Below are 24636 nucleotides of genomic sequence, written 5' to 3'. Positions count from 1 at the left end.
ATCTTGTCAAATTTGCACAGCTGTTTTATACATAAGCTGTGGGGTGTGGCCGGGCTAGCCGGAGTGTCTTAAAGAAATATCCACACGCCACGACCAAGCGGGGGGGGGGGTCATACCCCATACATATGGAATATGTAATGGAGTGGAGAGATAGTTTCTTACTCAGAGAACCAAGGTTACAATGTAACCATACGTTAAGTGACCCTCTGAACACTGATTCATAATCTAGAAATTAAAGGAATAATTTTAAAAATATTCTGTATGTAATCCTTTTGGACATGCAGGCATTGGAGCTATGACATGGTCTCCACTGGCCTCTGGGATCATCTCAGGGAAATATAACAGTGGAATCCCTCCTTATTCACGTGCTTCACTTAAGGTAATATCCCAATATTTGATATCCACCTGGTATTAAACAAAGGGACTGTCATGGTCCTGGGTTGTTTGACCCAGTGTTTTTGTGTTTCATTGTATTTTGATATTCATTGTTTTGGCTCATTTAGTCTTTTTTTAGCTCCAAGGTTGCCTAGTTATAGTTCTTTGTTCATTTAGACTCCTTGTGTCATCTTCCCTTGTGTTGAAGTTCCCCTTGTTGTCATGTGTGTCTTACCTGTTATGTTATGCCTGCGTGGTTTATGTTGTCAAGTTCAGGTCACGTCTGTGTCCCGTCATGCTTCCCGTCATGTTTTATGTTGAAAGTTCTTCTTTTTATTTGCTCATTGTATTTAGTTTTACTCTCCCCTGTGTTGTCATTGTTTCATTCTAGTCGGCTGTGTCCTCATGTGTCTCCACTTCCCCTGTTTACCTCATGTGTGCATTTAGTCCTATACATATGTATATGTGTATGGTGTTATATCAAGTTCCTTTGTTTTTTTTTATATATATATATATATATATATATATATAAACATACATATGTATATTAAATATATACAGAGAGTGCAGAATTATTAGGCAAATGAGTATTTTGTCCACATCATCCTCTTCATGCATGTTGTCTTACTCCAAGCTGTATAGGCTCGAAAGCCTACTACCAGTTAAGCATATTAGGTGATGTGCATCTCTGTAATGAGAAGGGGTGTGGTCTAATGACATCAACACCCTATATCAGGTGTGCATAATTATTAGGCAACTTCCTTTCCTTTGGCAAAATGGGTCAAAAGAAGGACTTGACAGGCTCAGAAAAGTCAAAAATAGTGAGATATCTTGCAGAGGGATGCAGCAGTCTTAAAATTGCAAAGCTTCTGAAGCGTGATCATCGAACAATCAAGCGTTTCATTCAAAATAGTCAACAGGGTCGCAAGAAGCGTGTGGAAAACCAAGGCGCAAAATAACTGCCCATGAACTGAGAAAAGTCAAGCGTGCAGCTGCCAAGATGCCACTTGCCACCAGTTTGGCCATATTTCAGAGCTGCAACATCACTGGAGTGCCCAAAAGCACAAGGTGTGCAATACTCAGAGACATGGCCAAGGTAAGAAAGGCTGAAAGACGACCACCACTGAACAAGACACACAAGCTGAAACGTCAAGACTGGGCCAAGAAATTTCTCAAGACTGATTTTTCTAAGGTTTTATGGACTGATGAAATGAGAGTGAGTCTTGATGGGCCAGATGGATGGGCCCGTGGCTGGATTGGTAAAGAGCAGAGAGCTCCAGTCCGACTCAGACGCCAGCAAGGTGGAGGTGGAGTACTGGTTTGGGCTGGTATCATCAAAGATGAGCTTGTGGGGCCTTTTCGGGTTGAGGATGGAGTCAAGCTCAACTCCCAGTCCTACTGCCAGTTTCTGGAAGACACCTTCTGCAAGCAGTGGTACAGGAAGAAGTCTGCATCCTTCAAGAAAAACATGATTTTCATGCAGGACAATGCTCCATCACACGCATCCAAGTACTCCACAGCGTGGCTGGCAAGAAAGGGTATAAAAGAAGAAAAACTAATGACATGGCCTCCTTGTTCACCTGATCTGAACCCCATTGAGAACCTGTGGTCCATCATCAAATGTGAGATTTACAAGGAGGGAAAACAATACACCTCTCTGAACAGTGTCTGGGAGGCTGTGGTTGCTGCTGCACGCAATGTTGATGGTGAACAGATCAAAACACTGACAGAATCCATGGATGGCAGGCTTTTGAGTGTCCTTGCAAAGAAAGGTGGCTATATTGGTTGCTGATTTGTTTTGTTTTGTTTTTGAATGTCAGAAATGTATATTTGTGAATGTGGAGATGTTATATTGGTTTCACTGGTAAAAATAAATAATTGAAATGGGTATATATTTGTTTTTTGTTAAGTTGCCTAATAATTATGCAGTAATAGTCACCTGCACACACAGATATCCCCCTAAAATAGCTAAAACTAAAAACAAACTAAAAACTACTTCCAAAAACATTCAGCTTTGATATTAATGAGTTTTTTGGGTTCATTGAGAACATGGTTGTTGTTCAATAATAAAATTATTCCTCAAAAATACAACTTGCCTAATAATTCTGCACTCCCTGTATGTGTATATATTTGTACATATACACACATATACATTTACATATACATATATATTGTATATATATATGTTTGTGTGTATGTGCGTGTGTTTAAACCCAAGAAAGAGGAGGAACCATCATAGAAGCACAGCCCCCTGCATGGTATATACCACCGACAGATAGAGGAGGTGGCTGATATCCAGAAATCCTATCAGTGGCTGGACAAAGCTGGACTGAAAGACAGCACAGAGGCATTAATCATGGCAGCATAGGAACAAGCTCTGAGTACAAGATCCATAGCGGCTGGGGTCTATCACACCAGGCAAGACCCCAGGTGCAGGCTGTGTAAAGATGACCCTGAGGGAAAAAAAAAAACTCCTTACATTATACATGCTTCCCTTAAGTAGTATCATCAGAGGCATAGCGTAGGTTTTCACTGATATGCAGGTGACACGCAACTTTATCTATCCATTAAGCCAGATAACACACACAAATTAGTTATACCACAGGATTACCTTGGATGACTGCTAAAAGACTTGGATAACTGCTAATTTTCAGCTTCTAAATTTAGTGTTATTAGTGTTACTGTGATGTAATGTAATGGGTGTTACTAGTGTTATTGTACTCAGCCCTAAAAATAATAGAAATATAGTATCTAGCTAGATGCTTGCTAGAATTACTGTGGCCTCCAGTAACACTGAGCTATCTTGAGTCGTAGTTTTTGGAGATTTCTTCCTGTCAAAAGGAAGTTTTTCCTTCCCACTGTCGCCAGTTGCTCATAGGGGGTTATATGATTGTTGGGGTTTTCCCGTTTTGTTTGTCTTATTATACAGTACTTACCTTAATATAAAGTGCCATAAGAAAACTGTTGTGTTGATTTGGTGCAATATATAAATAAAATTGAATTTACCTTAAAAACATTATTGAGACTGCTATGGAAAATCTTAAATAAAACTGCAACTACCAGGTGAGCGTGTCTTTTGAAGTGAGGTTTATTAAAAGAAAAAGAAAAACACTGGAGAAAACGTTCAGATCAACCACCAGTTTTCTGAGGAAGGACACTGCCCTGAAGTATTTTATACCTTTTCAAACAAAGAACATTCCACAACTCTTATATGTTGGCCCATCTCAAAGGGGGGGCTATACCATCAGCCCCATCCTCAAAACCTCCTCCCTCACAGAGAGAATTTTACCTTGTTTTCTGCTTGGCCGTCACCTAAGGATTTACATCCCTGATAAGCAGAAGGAGTCTCACTATCTGTTCAACGTCTCCCATTACAATGGCCTCACTGTGTGTGTAGAGCACAAGGCCCATCTGTAGTGCGCATGCATACAACTAAGTGAGAAATTATTGTTACTAATATGATATGATTAAAATATGTGATTAATACATGAGAAAAGAAATCTGCTACCACAAGACATTATTGAGAAGTGCTGTACATTAAAAGTATATAGCCCCAAGTGCACCAACTAAAATCCTGAAACATTGACCACAATACACAACATTAACCTCCTAAGACCCAAACTCTTTGATGGCTTCCATTTATAATTTCCCTTTGCTATTTGGGTTGATTGGGACCTGATGAATATAAAAACAAAGAATTGTCTTTTTGCCTGATTTTGACAAGGGCCGGATATCCACATATCTGTACATTTGTTTTAAATTTAGATAGAACAGTGGCAGTATAATGCCCTCATAATTGGATATCAGGCCCTTGTAGAGCAAAATTTAGTACTGTGGTTTAGACAACCCAAAATGTGATGTCCACATATGTGGACGCCAGGTCCTAGGAGGTAAAAGATAATCAATACAATAAGTTAAAAATAAAATAAAAGTGAATCATAAAATTCAGTTGTGTAGGAGGGTTAAGCTGGGAGGTGTATCCTGGACACACGCATAGAGGTAAGGTTGTAATTAGAGTTTATTATGTTTCACAGTTTGGCACAGATTCTTCAGTAGAGGCTGGTAAGAAATCCCCATAAGCATTCTAGTCTTCCTTGAATTTATTTATGTTTTGTTTTTTAATTTCTATTACAAGAGGGCCATTATAGGTTTTCCAATTTGGTTTGTAATTGAGTATTTTTCTAAGACAGCTAAACTTTCTGACCTGGAGCACAATTAGGGGTCAGGGTCCAGTGACGATCTGCCCATCTCTTGTACTGGTCCGGCCTCCTGAGGAGAGGCACCTTGGCCATTCACCATATCTGACACCGGCGATGAAGGTGGTATTGAACTGAGGAGACCGACAGCTCATTCTCCTGAATGGGGAACAGACATGGTTAATACCCCAATGAGACTTCAAATGGGGACAAACTGGCAGCAGAGGAGGTCAAGGAGTTGTGGGGGCACTCAGCGCAAGCCAAATGCAAGCTTCAGGTTGACTGAGATTGGACCATGCAACGAAGAGCAGCCTCCAGCTCCTGGTCAGCCCTCTTTCCCATTTTTATGTCTGTGAAACCCAGAAGACATTCTAACCTTGGCTCCCATGTCACAGTCCTGTGCCAGCTGTGCTTTCCAGCTGTTTCCTCTTTGCCCTGTATTCCTCTGCGTATTTATGTCAGCGTATCCCTCAGTCTCGTGTCATAGTCTCCCTCATTCATGGCTGTGTGTTACCCTATATGTCTCTCCGTGTGTTTAATTTATATTTTCCTAGTGTAGTTTTTGTAAAGTTTTCACTGCCAGCAATAAAGCTGCTTTTTGAGTTTACATTTTCACCTCTGTGAAGTCTGCATTTGGGCCCTATTCTTCCTGCACACAGCCGTTTTGTGACATCCCAAACTCGAGAGGTGAATTGAGGTCCACACTCTGAGACAATGTCTGATAGTAGAGCCAAAAAAACATGGTTCCTGAGGAGCTGAGCCATTTCTGAAGCTTAAGGGAGTTGTGGAAGGTGACAGAGTGCATAGCCTTGGAGAACTGTCTATAATAGTTAGTATAGAGTTATTACCCACTGATAGAGAAATGCCAGTAATGAAATCAATGGTGATGTAGGACCACGGCTGTCCTGGGACTATCAATGGACACAGGAGGCCAGCAAGTAGAGAGTGAGCTGATTTGCTCTGGTCACAGACTAAACAAGCCACAACATACTCCTCAACATCCTCCAAGAAAAGATAATGGTGCAATTTTTACCTGGACGAAGTTAAACTTGTGTGTCTATTGGATTACCTGGGAGCAAACAGAGGAGGGAAATGAGTCTGTCCAGATGGACCACCTCCTGGTCTAGATTTTCCAGGAGACTGGTCTAACAACAGATGTGTTTGGGTTCCTCAGATGCCTCAGAAACTGAATTGCCAGGAAAGGGCATCTGGCTTTATGTTCCTAGACCCACGGTAGTAAGTAAAAGTAAAATTAAATCTGGCAAAGGAAAGAGCCCACCTGGTTTGTCTGGCATTGGCGGACTGAAGGTTAGGCTAGGTTGTTATGTCATACCAGACCACAAATGGCAACTCCGAGCCTTCAAGCAAATGTTGCCCTTCCTCTAGCAGTCTCTTAACTGCCAGGAACCCATGACCTCCCACTTCAAAATTCTGTCCTGCAGGGTAAGGGTGGTGAGGAAAAAAGCAACAAGGATGCATTTTCACACATTCAGCACTATCACAAATCTTACCTGCATATAAACACTATCCGACGCACTGACCTCCACAAAGAACTGCTTATCTGTCTTGAGTTGAATGAGAATGGGAGTGTTATTTGAGAAAGCGTTATGTGACAATAGCAAATCCTCATTGTGCTTCTGTATTCCACCAGAAAGGAACCTTTGGAGAGGTAAGGCTTGTAAGTGTCAAGGCAGTGTCTAATGAATCAGCAAGAGAAATTAGCAAAACTGAAGAAACTCTATGCCAATGAATCAGAGTGATTCATCTCATCCCAAGAGGATTTCTTGGGTGAAGTCTCTAAGAGAATGGCAGTGCCAAGTTTTTTCTTTTTAGCTTATTCTTTCTCATTGTAATTTCAGTAAACTAGTTAGTTAAACAGACTGTGAGAAAATCTGTTTGCTATCTGCAACAGGGTTATCAATGGCTAAAAGACAAGATCCTAAACGAGGAGGGGCACCGCCAGCAGGTGAAGCTAAAGGAGTTGCAGGCAGTTGCTGAAAAACTAGACTGCACTCTTCCCCAACTGGCTATTGGTAAATGAATAACATTACTATATCTATAATAATACACTGGCTTCCCTACATCAAATATTGTTGTGTGTTATATTATCTGCAAATGCCCGTAGAAGTAAAAGAACATCATACAAAACACATCTGTCCTGTGAAAATACAGTGCACAGTTCTCTAGAAAACATTCTATTTAACTTGATTTCATATCATTGACATTAACATTTTCTCTCTGTGCTTCAAACTCCCACAGCCTGGTGCCTTAGAAATGAAGGGGTAAATTCTGTCCTGTTGGGAGCTTCCAGAACTGACCAACTGATGGAGAATATCAGAGCAATACAGGTATAAATATCTATCAGTTAGTACACAGAATTATAAGTGTTCTCAATAAAATAAAATAATACCAAACACGTTCCGTTCAGTGTTTGGAATGCTTTACATAATTTCTAAGTATCCTCTGTGGCAGTGCCCCTGGTGTATTCACTACTGTTGGTAAACAAATTATCCCCAAACCATCCATCATTGTGTTTGAGAGAGTTTGTGTGTAATGAAAGTGGTTAAAGTTCATAGAGCAGAGACCTGTATGATTAGCGTCTGTTAAGAGGACTAAGACTAGACAGGTTCTATAATGAAAACACTATTGTCACCATTTATCATTCGATTACTGTTGTATCCATAAACACAATTTCTCCTTTGCTTACCTTTAAACTTATTGGTTGATCTCAAAAATGGTTGTGAAGATAGTGTCAGCGCCATTGTCTATAGATTTCAAGTTTTTCTGTGCCTTCATGGGTTTTTGTCGTATAATACTTGTTTCTTCCCAGCCCTTACAACACACATCACATAGCTCTGTGATGTGTGGTGAGTGCAGGCTCTCAGGATTGCAATACAGCTAGATGGACCCTAAGTGGAAAAGAGGTTCAGGGAGGAGCAGCCATCTGCCATGAGCAGTTGGGGGTGATGTGTGGAAGAGAGAAAAAGATTAATAATAACTAATGATTATGGTGGTGTATGAACACATAGTGAATGAAAAAAGTGAGTGAAGAATATTCAGTGCATCATGGGAAGCCTAAGCCTATTGCAGCATAAGGGAGAGTTTATGTGATCCAGCCCTAACTATATGCTTTATCAAAAAGGAAAGTTTAAAGCCTAATCTTAAAAATATCTGTTTTACCACAGTGTTAATTATGAGGTTCAAAGGAAGGTTAAAGTTGTTATTACCATGGCCTTATCCGGTCAGAATGCAAAGAAACAACCATCAATTAGTTGTGGTCTACCTGGGTTTATTTGATTGTAATCAGTGATAACTTAACTTAAAGGAAGGCACACTTCATTGGACTGCTAAACTGAAAGATAAAACAAGGTGGAACTGTAAGTCGCTAACTTCAGAATAAAGGTTTAAACTCAGAAGAACAAATCAAACTCACTTCAGCTGCCACCCCATGTGGGAGTGAAAATAGTGAGCTGATACTCAGTGCAGTCCTTATATAATGTGTGCCAGGTGAGTTCAATTAAGAGACAAACTACTGAGCCAATCAGTGATGAGAAAGTAAAACAGGAAACAAGGTAAGTCTGGTTAGGTCAGGGAGATTGAGGAAAAGGGTAATTAGAATAAGAATCTTTACAACAACATTGTTTCTAAGGTTTAAGGACCAAGTACAATAACCTCAGTTTTATTAGACATTAGAAGCTAGAAATCAAAGGTAATCCAGATCTCCAGGTCTTTACATCTTTAAAACACTCAGTTTTATTGGTGAATACTATATGTCTTCATTGACAAATAGAACTGCATATGAGCTGCACAGTAATGAAAATGTATGCAATGCCTTCCAATAATACTGCCTAAGGGAACCACAATGTAAACAGAAATCGTCCTACCACAGAATGCTGTGGAAATCCATAATTAACCTTTATGTAATTGTCTCTGGTCTCCTTCGTGTAACTGAAGGAGTGGTGGACCAGGTGGATCCAGATTCTGAACCTATGTAGACTGGCCAGACCCTGTTAATGTCTCAGGAGATGATTGGGAGGATAACAGCTATGGACTTTTTACATTGCAGCACCCCAAATGAAGTTCAGCATCATACAGACCTTCCTACAGTCTCCAGATTGGAGCTCAGTCACAGGCAGCCAGTAGCAGTTTCCAGTCAAGAGCCCAGCCAGCCACACAAAATACCAATTTTCAACTCAATTCAATTCAATTTTATTTATATAGCGCCAAATCACAACAAAAGTCACCTCAAGGCACTTCATAGGTACAGAGAAAAACCCAACAATCATACGACCCCCTATGAGCAAGCACTTTGGCAACAGTGGGAAGGAAAAACTCCCTTCTAACAGGAAGAAACCTCCGGCAGAACCAGGCTCAGGGAGGGGCGGCCATCTGCTGCGACCGTTTGGGGTGAGAGAAGGAAAACAGGATGAACGACATGCTGTGGAAGAGAGCCAGAGGTTAATAACAGATATGATTCAATGCAGAGAGGTCTATTAACACATAGTGAGTGAGAAAGGTGACTGGAAAGGAAAAACTCAATGCATCATGGGAATCCCCAGCAGCCTACGTCTATTGCAGCATAACTAAGGGAGGATTCAGGGTCACCTGGTCCAGCCCTAACTATATGCTTTAGCAAAAAGGAAAGTTTTAAACCTAATCTTGAAAGTAGAGATAGTGTCTGTCTCCCGAATCCAAACTGGAAGCTGGTTCCACAGAAGAGGGGCCTGAAAACTGAAGGCCCTCCCTCCCATTCTACTTTTAAATACTCTAGGAACAACAAGTAGGCCTACAGTGTGAGAGCGAAGTGCTCTAATAGGGTGATATGGTACTACGAGGTCATTAAGATAAGATGGGGCCTGATTATTTAAGACTTTGTATGTGAGGAGCAGGATTTTGAATTCAATTCTGGATTTAACAGGAAGCCAATGAAAGGAAGCCAAAACAGGAGAAATATGCTCTCTCTTTCTAGTCTCTGTCAGTACTCTTGCTGCAGCATTTTGGATTAGCTGAAGGCTTTTCAGCGAGTTTTTAGGACATCCTCATAATAATGAATTACAATAGTCCAGCCTGGAAGTAATAAATGCATGAACTAGTTTTTCAGCGTCACTAAGAGACAGGATATTTCTAACTTTAGAGATGTTCCACAAATGGAAGGAAGCAGTCTTACATATTTGTTTAATATGTGCATTGAAGGACTCCAAGGTTACTCACAGCGTTACTGGAGGCCAAGGTAATGCCATCCAGAGTAAGAATCTGGTTAGATACCATATTCCTAAGATTTTCAGGGCCGAGTACAATAACCTCAGTTTTATCTGAATTAAGAAGGAGAAAGTTAGCGGCCATTCAGGTCTTTATGTCTTTAAGACATTCCTGCAGTTTAACTAATTGGTGCGTGTTACCTGGCTTCATGGATAGATAGAGCTGCGTGTCATCTGCATAGCAGAGAAAATTTATGCTATGTTTTCTAATGATGCTGCCTAAGGGAAGCATGTATAATGTAAACAGAATTGGTCCTAACACCGAACCCTGTGGAACACCACAATTGGTAATGATATTAATTGGCTGGGCCCTGAGCTAGGGCCCAGCCAATTAATATCAGCCTCTTGCATGGAGTTTAGCCACCAAAAGGTAGCAACACATTTCTGTATAGACTTAATCCAGCCACAGTCAACACCATGTTCCATCCCAGAGCCCATCTAGAAACAGCTGGCAGAATCTTCCAACATCGAGTCCAGCTAGCCGCTACCAGCAACAGTAAGGAAGATCGAAGGTAGGAAAACTCAGATTCTGTAGCACAGATCCAGTGAGAATAGAGAGTGGAAAACGATTGACTGAGAACTGTTTCTTGTACTAGATAGGCAAAAGGGTCCCGTTGAAAGGTAGTTGGAGAACATGGGAACCATCATCTACAGCTATGGTGCCGAGAAGTTGGGGGTAAAAAACAAGACACAGAGGCAGCAGAAAGGCCCTTTAACACTAGAATTACTGACCCTTTTTTCCCTGGGGCAAGTTCCTACTACTAGATTTACTAACCCTGTGCAAATTTGCGTAAATTCCCTGAACCTAACACCTCCTAGCACCCTGCTGAGATTTTCACAGGCCTTCAGCTCCATTGTTCTCCTGCTTTTGTTGTACAAACACACCCTCCCCCAAACCCCAACCAGGGGAGATTCAGAAGGTCTTTCCTTCCAATCACTTCAAGAATCTACAACAAGTACCTGCAGCCTACAATACACCATGGTAGTTTCTATGTGCAATATTTCTCATACGCAATATTACTTCTTGTCAATCCCTGTCACTACATTGCGTGCCTGTCCATTGTACACATAATTATATATCCACTCTGTAAATAATATACATACAGTCTATTTATACATACATACATACATACACACATACATACATACACACATACATTTATTTATATAAAAAAACCAAAAAAAACCCACCCATCTCGCCCCTGCGGGCGGTTTATCCTTCAAGCTCGGGTCCTCTACCAGAGGCCTGGGAGCTTGAGGGTCCCTTGCAGTATCTTAGCTGTTCCCAGGACTGCGCTCTTCTGGACAGAGATGTCCAATGTTGTTCCCGGGATCTGCTGGAGCCACTCGCCTAGCTTGGGAGTCACCGCACCTAGTGCTCCGATTACCACGGGGACCACCGTTACCTTCACCCTCCACATCCTCTCGAGCTCTTCTCTGAGCCCTTGGTATTTCTCCAGCTTCTCGTGTTCCTTCTTCCTGATATTGCTGTCATTCGGAACCGCTACATCGATCACTACGGCCGTCTTCTCCTGTTTGTCTATCACCACTATGTCCGGTTGGTTAGCCACCACCATTTTGTCCGTCTGTATCTGGAAGTCCCACAGGATCTTAGCTCGGTCATTCTCCATCACCCTTGGGGCATCTCCCATTTTACCTCGGGACTTCCAGGTTATACTCGGCACAGATGTTCCTGTACACTATGCCGGCCACTTGGTTATGGCGTTCCATGTATGCCTTGCCTGCTAGCATCTTGCACCCTGCTGTTATGTGCTGGATTGTCTCTGGGGCATCTTTACACAGCCTGCACCTGGGGTCTTGCCTGGTGTGATAGACCCCAGCCTCTATGGATCTTGTACTCAGAGCTTGTTCTTGTGCTGCCATGATTAGTGCCTCTGTGCTGTCTTTCAGTCCAGCTTTGTCCAGCCACTGGTAGGATTTCTGGATATCAGCCACCTCCTCTATCTGCCGGTGGTACATACCATGCAGGGGCCTGTCCTTCCATGATGGTTCCTCGTCTCCCTCCTCTTTCTTGGGTTTCTGCTGCCTGAGGTATTCACTGAGCACGCTGTCAGTTGGGGCCATCTTCGTGATGTATTCGTGGATGTTTCTTGTCTCATCCTGGACTGTGGTGCTGACACTCACCAGTCCCCGGCCCCCTTCCTTCCGCTTAGCGTACAGCCTCAGGGTGCTGGACTTGGGGTGAAACCCTCCATGCATGGTAAGGAGCTTTCTTGTCTTGATGTCAGTGGCTTCTAGCTCCTCCTTTGGCCAGCCTATTACCCCAGCAGGGTACCTGATCACGGGCAGGGCGTAGGTGTTGATGGCCCGGATCTTGTTCTTACCATTCAGCTGACTCCTCAGGACTTGCCTGACCCTCTGCAGGTACTTGGTGGTTGCAGCTTTTCTAGCGGCCTCTTCATGGTTCCCATTCGCCTGTGGGATCCCCAGGTACTTGTAACTGTCCTCTATGTCTGCAATGTTGCCTTCTGGTAGTTCGATCCCCTCAGTTCTGACTACCTTTCTTCTCTTTGTTATCATCCGACTACACTTCTCCAGCCCGAATGACATCCCGATGTCATTGCTGTATAGCCTGGTAGTGTGGATCAGTGAATCGATGTCTCGTTCACTCTTGGCATACAGCTTGATGTCATCCATGTACAGGAGGTGGCTGACAACTGCTCCGTTCCGTAGACAATATCTGTAGCCAGTTTTGTCAATGATCTCACTGAGGGGGTTCAGGCCTATGCAGAGCAGCAGTGGGGACAGAGCATCTCCTTGGTAGATCCCGCACTTGATGGTGACTTGTGCTATGGGCTTGGAGTTGGCCTCTAGTGTTGTCCGCCACATCCCCATTGAGTTCGCGATGAAGGCTCTTAGGGTCCTGTTGATCTTGTACAATTCTAGACATTCCAGTATCCAGCTGTGGGGCATTGAGTCATAGGCCTTCTTGTAATCAATCCAGGCAGTGCACAGGTTGGTCAGTCTGGTCTTGCAGTCTCGGCTGACTGTTCTGTCTACCAGTAGCTGGTGTTTTGCCACTCTGGTATTCCTACCCATCCCTTTCTGTGCCCCACTCATGTATTGACCCATGTGCCTGTTCATCTTAGCCGATATGATGCCTGACAGGAGCTTCCATGTAGTACTGAGGCAGGTAATTGGTCGGTAGTTGGATGGGACCGGTCCCTTCTTGGGGTCCTTGGGGATCAGGACCGTCCGACCTTCGGTTAGCCATTCCGGGTGTCTCTCGTTAACTAGCAGCTGGTTCATTTGTGCTGCCAGACGCTCGTGGAGTGCAGTCAGCTTCTTCAGCCAGTAGGCGTGAACCATGTCGGGCCCTGGTGCTGTCCAACTCTTCATACTGGAGACCCTTCCTTGGATGTCTGCCACTGTGATGGTTACTGGACCCTGTTCAGGGAGGTCGCTATGGTCTGCCCTCAGATCCACTAGCCACTGAGCATTGCTGTTATGGGTTGCGTCCTTCTCCCATATGCTCTTCCAGTATTGCTCCGTCTCCAGCATTGGTGGTGCTGTTCTCTTATTGTTCCCTTGCCACTGAGAGTACACCTTTGCTGGTTCTGTGGAGAACAGCTGGTTTATTCTCCTGCCTTCTATCTCTCTGGTGTACCTCCTCAAGCGGCTGGCCAAGGCTGTGAGTCTTTGCTTGGCAGTTCCCAAGGCCTCAGTTATGGACAGCTTGCTGTATTTCTTATGCACCTTCTTTGTCGCACCTTTCTGCAACTCCGTTAGTTGGCTAACCTCCCTCTGTGCTACTTTGATCTTGCCCTCTAGCCTCCTTCTCCATGGAGGGTACTGCCCCTTGTGGCTGTTCAACTTATAGCCAAGCATCTCACTGATCACTGCTGCTGTATTGTAGATCAGCTTGTTAGTGTCGGTAATCGTGGTTGTAGGTATCGTCCGTCGTGCTGCATTAACATCATCTAGCAGACCTTCTGAGGGTACTTCACGTAATCTTGGTAACCGGCTACGGGGGATCCAGGTTTCAAGCTTGGCCATGATCCTATCTTTCAGGTCAGTTCCTCTCGCACTCAACGATCCTTCTCCTATCGTACTTGGGGCTATGTACCCAATCTGGGGTGGGGGTGATTATATCTCCCCCCTGACCTGGCGTCCTGACTCCTTGCCGTAGCATTTATGTTGTACCTCGTCAATTTCTAGCTGTGAGAGCAGTCCCTTCTTTCAAATGTTGGAACACTGAGCTACTAGTTGTTTCGCCATCATTGTGGATGTTGGGTATCGAAGAATCCATAGGTCCCTCATCCTATTCATGTAGCCCCTTCCGCCAGGGTTACTTGGGTAGTAGCATTCCAACAACGCCCTGTTTTCGTCTCTTGCCCACCGATGCCTTCTTGTTCCAGTAGCCCACTTGTCGTCAGGGTGCCCTGGTTCCTCAACACCTGACGCGGACCTTGTTGATCCGGGCGACGTCCGAGCCGGCATGCCTTCATATTTATCTGTCTCGCTCATATCTGCGGTAGGCTCACTTTAGCATAGGGGGTCGAGCCTTAGGACCCTCACTGGATACAGACGCCCCAGGGATCAAACTTGCGATCCTCTGCTCCAAAGGCGTGAGATGCTTGGCTACAAGTTGAACAGCCACAAGGGGCAATACCCTCCATGGAGAAGGAGGCTAGAGGGCAAGATCAAAGTAGCACGGAGGGAGGTTAGCCAACTAACGGAGTTGCAGAAAGGCGCGACAAAGAAGGTGCATAAGACATACAGCAAGCTTTCCATACCTGAGGCCTTGGAAACTGCCAAGCAAAGACTCACAGCCTTGGCCAGCCGCTTGAGGAGGTACACCAGAGAGATAGAAGGCAGGAGAATAAACCAGCTGTTCTCCACAGAACCAGCAAAGGTGTACTCTCAGTGGCAAGGGAACAATAAGAGAACAGCACCACCAAGGCTGGAGACGGAGCAATACTGGAAGAGCATATGGGAGAAGGACGCAACCCATAACAGCAATGCTCAGTGGCTAGTGGATCTGAGGGCAGACCACAGCGACCTCCCTGAACAGGGTCCAGTAACCATCACAGTGGCAGATATCCAAGGAAGGGTCTCCAGTATGAAGAGTTGGACAGCACCAGGGCCCGACATGGTTCACGCCTACTGGCTGAAGAAGCTGACTGCACTCCACGAGCGTCTGGCAGCACAAATGAACCAGCTGCTAGTTAACGAGAGACACCCAGAATGGCTAACCGAAGGTCGGACGGTCCTGATCCCCAAGGACCCCAAGAAGGGACCGGTCCCATCCAACTACCGACCAATTACCTGCCTCAGTACTACATGGAAACTCGTGTCAGGCATCATATCGGCTAAGATGAACAGGCACATGGGTCAATACATGAGCGGGGCACAGAAAGGGATTGGCAAGAATACCAGAGGCGCAAAACACCAGCTACTGGTAGACAGAACAGTCAGCCGAGACTGCAAGACCAGACTGACCAACCTGTGCACTGCCTGGATTGATTACAATAAGGCTTATGACTCAATGCCCCACAGCTGGATACTGGAATGCCTAGAATTGTACAAGATCAACAGGACCCTAAGAGCCTTTATCGCGAACTCAATGGGGATGTGGCGGACAACACTAGAGGCCAACTCCAAACCCATAGCACAAGTCACCATCAAGTGCGGGATCTACCAAGGAGATGCTCTATCCCCACTGCTGTTCTGCATAGGCCTGAACCCCCTCAGTGAGATCATTAACAACACTGGCTACGGATACCGACTACGGAACGGAGCAGTTGTCAGCCACCTCCTGTACATGGATGACATCAAGCTGTATGCCAAGAGTGAACGAGACATCGATTCACTGATCCACACTACCAGGCTATACAGCAATGACATTGGAATGTCGTTCGGACTGGAGAAGTGTAGTCGGATGGTAACAAAGAGAGGGAAGGTAGTCAGAACTGAGGGGATTGAACTACCAGAAGCCAACATTGCAGTCATACAGGGAGTGCAGAATTATTAGGCAAGTTGCATTTTTGAGGAATAATTTTATTATTGAACAACAACCATGTTCTCAGTGAACCCAAAAAACTCATTAATATCAAAACTGAATGTTTTTGGAAGTAGTTTTTAGTTTGTTTTTAGTTTTAGCTATTTTAGGGGGATATTTGTGTGTGCAGGTGACTATTACTGTGCATAATTATTAGGCAACTTAACAAAAAACAAATATATACCCATTTCAATTATTTATTTTTACCAGTGAAACCAATATAACATCTCCACATTCACAAATATACATTTCTGACATTCAAAAACAAAACAAAAACAAATCAGCGACCAATATAGCCACCTTTCTTTGCACGGACACTCAAAAGCCTGCCATCCATGGATTCTGTCAGTGTTTTGATCTGTTCACCATCAACATTGCGTGCAGCAGCAACCACAGCCTCCCAGACACTGTTCAGAGAGGTGTACTGTTTTCCCTCCTTGTAAATCTCACATTTGATGATGGACCACAGGTTCTCAATGGGGTTCAGATCAGGTGAACAAGGAGGCCATGTCATTAGTTTTTCTTCTTTTATACCCTTTCTTGCCAGCCACGCTGTGGAGTACTTGGATGCGTGTGATGGAGCATTGTCCTGCATGAAAATCATGTTTTTCTTGAAGGATGCAGACTTCTTCCTGTACCACTGCTTGCAGAAGGTGTCTTCCAGAAACTGGCAGTAGGACTGGGAGTTGAGGTTGACTCCATCCTCAACCCGAAAAGGCCCCACAAGCTCATCTTTGATCATACCAGCCCAAACCAGTACTCCACCTCCACCTTGCTGGCGTCTGAGTCGGACTGGAGCTCTCTGCCCTTTACCAATCCAGCCACGGGCCCATCCATCTGGCCCATCAAGACTCACTCTCATTTCATCAGTCCATAAAACCTTAGAAAAATCAGTCTTGAGATATTTCTTGGCCCAGTCTTGACGTTTTAGCTTGTGTGTCTTGTTCAGTGGTGGTCGTCTTTCAGCCTTTCTTACCTTGGCCATGTCTCTGAGTATTGCACACCTTGTGCTTTTGGGCACTCCAGTGATGTTGCAGCTCTGAAATATGGCCAAACTGGTGGCAAGTGGCATCTTGGCAGCTGCACGCTTGACTTTTCTCAGTTCATGGGCAGTTATTTTGCGCCTTGGTTTTTCCACACGCTTCTTGCGATCCTGTTGACTATTTTGAATGAAACTCTTGATTGTTCGATGATCACCCTTCAGAAGCTTTGCAGTTTTAAGACTGCTGCATCCCTCTGCAAGATATCTCACTATTTTTGACTTTTCTGAGCCTGTCAAGTCCTTCTTTTGACCCATTTTGCCAAAGGAAAGGAAGTTGCCTAATAATTATGCACACCTGATATAGGGTGTTGATGTCATTAGACCACACCCCTTCTCATTACAGAGATGCACATGAACGAATATGCTTAATTGGTAGTAGGCTTTCGAGCCTATACAGCTTGGAGTAAGACAACATACATTAAGAGGATGATGTGGACAAAATACTCATTTGCCTAATAATTCTGCACTTGCTGTAGAGGACAGTTACAAGTACCTGGGGATCCCACAGGCGAATGGGAACCACGAAGAGGCCGCTACAAAGGCTGCAACCACCAAGTACCTGCAGAGGGTCAGGCAAGTCCTGAGGAGTCAGCTGCACGGTAAGAACAAGATCTGGGCCATCAACACCTATGCCCTGCCCGTGATCAGGTACCCTGCTGGGGTAATAGGCTGGCCAAAGGAGGAGCTAGAAGCCACTGACATCAAGACAAGAAAGCTCCTTACCATGCATGGAGGGTTTCACCCCAAGTCCAGCACCCGGAGGCTGTACGCTAAGCGGAAGGAAGGGGGACTGGTGAGTGTCAGCACCACAGTCCAGGATGAGACAACGAACATCCAAGAATACATTGGGAAGATGGCTCCAACTGACCGAGTGCTCAGTGAATACCTCAGGCAGCAGAAACCCAAGAAAGAGGAGGAAGACGAGGAACCATCATGGAAGGACAGGCCCCTGCATGGTATGTACCACCAGCAGATAGAGGAGGTGGCTGATATCCAGAAATCCTACCAGTGGCTGGACAAAGCTGGACTGAAAGACAGCACAGAGGCACTAATCATGGCAGCACAAGAAGAAGCTCTGAGTACAAGATCCATAGAGGCTGGGGTCTATCACACCAGGCAAGACCCCAGGTGCAGGCTGTGTAAAGATGCCCCAGAGACAATCCAGCACATAACAGCAGGGTGCAAGATGCTAGCAGGCAGGGCATACATGGAGCGCCATAACCAAGTGGCCGGCATAGTGTACAGGAACATCTGTGCCGAGTATAACCTGGAAGTCCCAAGGTCAAAATGGGAGACGCCCCCAAGGGTGGTGGAGAATGACAGAGCTAAGATCCTGTGGGACTTCCAGATACAGACAGACAAAATGGTGGTGGCTAACCAACTGGACATAGTGGTGGTAGACAAACAGAAGAAGACGGCCGTAGTGATCGATGTAGCGGTTCCGAATGACAGCAATATCAGGAAGAAGGAACACGAGAAGCTGGAGAAGTACCAAGGGCTCAGAGAAGAGCTCGAGAGGATGTGGAGGGTGAAGGTAACGGTGGTCCCCGTGGTAATCGGAGCACTAGGTGCGGTGACTCCCAAGCTAGGCGAGTGGCTCCAGCAGATCCCGGGAACAACATTGGACATCTCTGTCCAGAAGAGCGCAGTCCTGGGAACAGCTAAGATACTGCGCAGGACCCTCAAGCTCCCAGGCCTCTGGTAGAGGACCCGAGCTTGAAGGATAAACCGCCCGCAGGGGCGAGATGGGTGGGTTTTTTTTGTTTTTTTTATATAAATAAATGTATGTGTGTATGTATATATGTGTGTATGTATGTGTGTATGTATGTGTGTGTATGTGTGTGTGTGTGTATGTATGTGTATGTATGTGTGTGTATGTGTGTGTATGTATGTGTATGTATGTATGTATGTATAAATAGACTGTATGTATATTATTTACACAGTGGATATATAATTATATGTACAGAGTAGAGGACCCGACCTTGACGTATAAACCGCCCGCAGGGGCGTGCTGGGTGTTTTTTTTATATATAGCAGCTGGATAGCGTAGTGGTTCAACATTCAAAAGAAGGGACTGCTATCACAGCTAGAGATTGACGAGGTACAACATAAATGCTACGGCAAGGAGGAGTCAGGACGCCAGGTCAGGGGGGAGATATAATCACCCCCACCCGAGATTGGGTACACAGCCCCAAGTGCGATAGGAGAAGGATCGTTGAGTGCGAGAGGAACTGACCTGAAAAACAGGATTATGGCCAAGCTTGAAACCTGGATCCCCCGTAGCCGGTTACCAAGATTACGTTAAGTACCCTCAGAAGGTCTGCTAGATGATGTTAATGCAGCACTACGGACGATACCTACAACCACGGTTACCGACACTAACAAGCTGATCTACAATACGGCAGCAGTGATCAGTGAGATACTTGGCTACAAGTTGAACAGCCACAAGGGGCAGTACCCTCCATGGAGAAGGAGGCTAGAGGGCAAGATCAAAGTAGCACGGAGGGAGGTTAGCCAACTAACGGAGTTGCAGAAAGGTGCGACAAAGAAGGTGCATAAGAAATACAGCAAGCTGTCCGTACCTGAGGCCTTGGAAACTGCCAAGCAAAGACTCACAGCCTTGGCCAGCCGCTTGAGGAGGTACACCAGAGAGATAGAAGGCAGGAGAATAAACCAGCTGTTCTCCACAGAACCAGCAAAGGTGTACTCTCAGTGGCAAGGGAACAATAAGAGAACAGCACCACCAAGGCTGGAGACGGAGCAATACTGGAAGAGCATTTGGGAGAAGGACGCAACCCATAACGGCAATGCTCAGTGGCTAGTGGATCTGAGGGCAGACCACAGCGACCTCCCTGAACAGGGTCCGGTAACCATCACAGTGGCAGATATCCAAGGAAGGGTCTCCAGTATGAAGAGTTGGACAGCACCAGGGCCCGACATGGTTCACGCCTACTGGCTGAAGAAGCTGACTGCACTCCACGAGCGTCTGGCAGCACAAATGAACCAGCTGCTAGTTAACGAGAGACACCCAGAATGGGTAACCGAAGGTCGGACGGTCCTGATCCCCAAGGACCCCAAGAAGGGACCGGTCCCATCCAACTACCGACCAATTACCTGCCTCAGTACTACATGGAAGCTCCTGTCAGGCATCATATCGGCTAAGATGAACAGGCACATGGGTCAATACATGAGCGGGGCACAGAAAGGGATTGGGAAGAATACCAGAGGCGCAAAACACCAGCTACTGGTAGACAGAACAGTCAGCCGATACTGCAAGACCAGACTGACCAACCTGTGCACTGCCTGGATTGATTACAAGAAGGCCTATGACTCAATGCCCCACAGCTGGATACTGGAATGTCTAGAATTGTACAAGATCAACAGGACCCTAAGAGCCTTCATCGCGAACTCAATGGGGATTTGGCGGACGACACTAGAGGCCAACTCCAAGCCCATAGCACAAGTCACCATCAAGTGCGGGATCTACCAAGGAGATGCTCTGTCCCCACTGCTGTTCTGCATAGGCCTGAACCCCCTCAGTGAGATCATTAACAACACTGGCTACGGATACCGACTACGGAACGGAGCAGTTGTCAGCCACCTCCTGTACATGGATGACATCAAGCTGTATGCCAAGAGTGAACGAGACATCGATTCACTGATCCACACTACCAGGCTATACAGCAATGACATTGGAATGTCGTTCGGACTGGAGAAGTGTAACAAAGAGAAGAAAGGTAGTCAGAACTGAGGGGATTGAACTACCAGAAGGCAACATTGCAGACATAGAGGACAGTTACAAGTACCTGGGGATCCCACAGGAGAATGGGAACCATGAAGAGGCCGCTACAAAGGCTGCAACCACCAAGTACCTGCAGAGGGTCAGGCAAGTCCTGAGGAGTCAGCTGAACGTTAAGAACAAGATCTGGGCCATCAACACCTACGCCCTGCCCGTGATCAGGTACCCTGCTGGGGTAATAGGCTGGCCAAAGGAGGAGCTAGAAGCCACTGACATCAAGACAAGAAAGCTCCTTACCATGCATGGAGGGTTTCACCCCAAGTCCAGCACCCGGAGGCTGTACGCTAAGCGGAAGGAAGGGGGCAGGGGACTGGTGAGTGTCAGCACCACAGTCCAGGATGAGACAACGAACATCCAAGAATACATTGGGAAGATGGCCCCAACTGACAGCGTGCTCAGTGAATACCTCAGGCAGCAGAAACCCAAGAAAGAGGAGGAAGACGAGGAACCATCATGGAAGGACAGGCCCCTGCATGGTATGTACCACCGGCAGATAGAGGAGGTGGCTGATATCCAGAAATCCTACCAGTGGCTGGACAAAGCTGGACTGAAAGACAGCACAGAGGCACTAATCATGGCAGCACAAGAACAAGCTCTGAGTACAAGATCCATAGAGGCTGGGGTCTATCACACCAGGCAAGACCCCAGGTGCAGGCTGTGTAAAGATGCCCCAGAGACAATCCAGCACATAACAGCAGGGTGCAAGATGCTAGCAGGCAGGGCATACATGGAGCGCCATAACCAAGTGGCCGGCATAGTGTACAGGAACATCTGTGCCGAGTATATCCTTGAAGTCCCAAGGTCAAAATTGGAGACGCCCCCAAGGGTGGTGGAGAATGACAGAGCTAAGATCCTGTGGGACTTCCAGATACAGACAGACAAAATGGTGGTGGCTAACCAACTGGACATAGTGGTGGTAGACAAACAGAAGAAGACGGCCGTAGTGATCGATGTAGCGGTTCCGAATGACAGCAATATCAGGAAGAAGGAACACGAGAAGCTGGAGAAGTACCAAGGGCTCAGAGAAGAGCTCGAGAGGATGTGGAGGGTGAAGGTAACGGTGGTCCCCGTGGTAATCGGAGCACTAGGTGCGGTGACTCCCAAGCTAGGCGAGTGGCTCCAGCAGATCCCGGGAACAACATCGGACATCTCTGTCCAGAAGAGCGCAGTCCTGGGAACAGCTAAGATACTGCGCAGGACCCTCAAGCTCCCAGGCCTCTGGTAGAGGACCTGAGCTTGAAGGATAAACCGCCCGCAGGGGCGTGCTGGGTGTTTTATATATATATATATATATGTTGTTGCTGCTTTTGTCTTGCACTTTCCACTTTTCTGCAATGACAATGCAGATTTTCCACTTGTGGGACTAATAAAGACAGATTTTTTGCGTTTGTGTGTGTGTGTGCAACATTTGTTTACTCTGAGTAGCTCAGATCCAAGGCAGGCCAACCCTCTGTGTTACAACCTTCAGAAATGCCTGCTGTATCTATACAAAAGACACATTCAAAATATATTGATACACAAGTTTTATTTTAAAGTGTTTCAAACTTTACAGCGTTTGCAGACCCAGTATCCATCATCCCTGCATTCGGCACAGGCGAATTTCTGACACAGTTAAACCTGCTGCAATTCCCGTTTCAGCTGTCTTGCACCTGGCACTGCCTGGCACTAGACACTGCCACTTCCAAGCACTGAAGCATACAATACCACCTGTGCAGTGTCTTTTGCAAGTTGAGGAAGTTCTCACCGGACTTTATTCACCATGCCCAGTAACGTTGTTTGCGCTGCAGCAGTCTGTGCGACAGTGACAGTGAAGTGAAGAAATGGTCCGTTGTGACATTTCTCCCATTATTCAAAAACGGCTCCATCAGTTTCATGACCACGTTCTCTGCCAGCCTCTCAGCCCAAGGGGTCCTTTCCCAAGTAAGGAGATGCATTGGAGACATATTTGGTCTCCAAATCCGTGGCCATCCAGAACTTGATCCCAAATTTGTCTGGATTGGTTGCAATATACTGTGTGAATGGACAACAAACCTTGGTAGGGAACAGCTGTTCATCTATGGTCATGTGTTTTCCTGGATTGAAACTCTTAGCACAGATCTCATTGAAGCTTGTCCAGATGTCGGAGATCGCCACAGTTTTGTCTGTTTTCACCCGTTCTGCCCGTGTGTCCTTGTCATCAAATTGAAGGTGTTGCATAATTGAAATGAATCTATCTCGGGGCATTGTCTCTTTGATTACTGGCACCAGAAATCTTTCTGACCAGCAATCCACAATGGCACCAACGGGACACATGATTGCTTTTACAAACAGAATTGAAATGAATGCCATCAGTTCATGAATTGACAAATTCCAGTCCTGCTTTGTTCTGCGGGCTTGATGGACCTTACACTTCCTGATGGGAGTAAATAAATAAATAGAGAATGGTAAATTTACATGAACCTCACTCTAAATGGGTTTATATAAATATCATATGTACTATGGCAATGACAAACCTTAACAGACCCAGTGGGTCCAGCTTGAGGAGTGAAGCACGAGCGATTTGCTACTGCACTGGGCATTCCAATGTCCTCCTCTACCCATACAGTGCCGTCTTTTGCCGAGTAACAAAAGAACTGAACTGAGGGATCTGAGGAACAGAATTTATTTTTTATGTTTTTTAATTTTTGCTATTTTTATATGAACAGGCAGAGGAGAGAACATGCAAAGCTGGAGAGATCACACATGTCACTCATGTCATTGTATTAGCAACTTTTCATTCTGTTTTCACACAATTTTTTATAAATTAAATAGACTTGTGTTTCCATATATTGTGAATGTGTGTCTTTCATATTTGCAGGTCAGTCAATGGGTGGGATATTTTGTATAGATACGGCAGGAATTTTTGAGGGTTGTAACACAGATTTTTCTTCTGCCTTGGATCTGAGCTACTCTGAGTGAACAAATGCAAATGTGCAGTGGGTGGTTTGCACAACAAAAGCAGGAGGAGAATCAGCAGGGGTGAATAACACCTTGGGACTTGCATCAGAAAACAAAAAAGTCAGTAATTCTAGGAGGTTTTAGGTTCAAATTTGCGCAAATTTGCGCAGGGTTAGTAAATCTAGTGTTAAACCAGTTAAAGTCCAGGAGACAGCGAGAAATTGACAGGTTAGTAAAAGAAGACAGAGAGAAGACAGTGGAGAAGACAGTGGAGGAGGGCTTATGAGACAGAAAGGGAGGATTTACTGCCTTGCAGGACAAAATAAAGCAATAGCTTACTAAGTTGCGAAGAGCAGAGCACCTCAGACGACAAAGTAGGAAGAAAGAAAGGACAGGGACCCTTTTCTAGAGTAACCCATACAGCTTTGTTGATGGCCTATTTGTCGAAAAGCCCATAAAAGACCTGGGAGAACATCTGAGGAAAACTTATTCTGAGGATTGGAGGCATGACCCAGTTACCATTCTGACCACTCAGACCTTCACTCCCGACCCTCTACCTTACAAACCCCAGATCCATGGTAGACAAGACGGACGATTTGGATATACAGCTGGTTGGAAATCGCTATGTTTGGGACTGCTGCCTGCTTATCATCACAGAGACCTCGCTACGTTCACAAATCTCGGATGCCTCGGTGCAGCTAGCAGGCCGCATGTTACACAGATGGGACAAGAAATGTGACTCCAGCAAGAACAGAGGAGGGGGACTCAGTATCTACGTGCACGAAGGTTGGTGTGACAACAACACTGTTGTGGACAGATACTGCTCTCCTGACCTGGAGTTCATGACGGTGAGCTGCAGACTCTTTTTCTTGCCTAGAGAGCTAAGTGATGTAATAGTCACGGCAGTCTATATAGCACCGGACGCTAATGTGAACACAGCTCTCTCTCTGCTGCTAAATGCCATCACTTCTCACCAGCGTGCCCATCCTAATGGCATCCACATCATAGCAGGGGACTTTAATAAGGCA

At 45.4% G+C, this 24636-nt stretch overlaps 1 protein-coding gene across 1 annotated transcript in view; it reads left to right on the top strand.

The window, feature by feature from the left end:
- LOC116327224 (voltage-gated potassium channel subunit beta-2-like) overlaps nucleotides 1-24636 on the top strand; it is a 104807-nt gene that overhangs the window by 65918 nt on the left and 14253 nt on the right. Inside the window, exons 8-10 of the mRNA XM_031748749.2 lie at nucleotides 285-379; nucleotides 6484-6604; nucleotides 6831-6919. Of these exons, the coding sequence (XP_031604609.1) occupies nucleotides 285-379; nucleotides 6484-6604; nucleotides 6831-6919 (305 nt within the window). The remainder of the gene's footprint in view (nucleotides 1-284; nucleotides 380-6483; nucleotides 6605-6830; nucleotides 6920-24636) is intronic.

This window comes from Oreochromis aureus, linkage group 20 (assembly GCF_013358895.1).
Source record: "Oreochromis aureus strain Israel breed Guangdong linkage group 20, ZZ_aureus, whole genome shotgun sequence".
Classification (NCBI taxonomy): Eukaryota; Metazoa; Chordata; class Actinopteri; order Cichliformes; family Cichlidae; genus Oreochromis; species Oreochromis aureus.
Note: the sequence above shows the minus strand (reverse complement) of the source record. Positions and strands in the feature narration are given on the sequence as shown.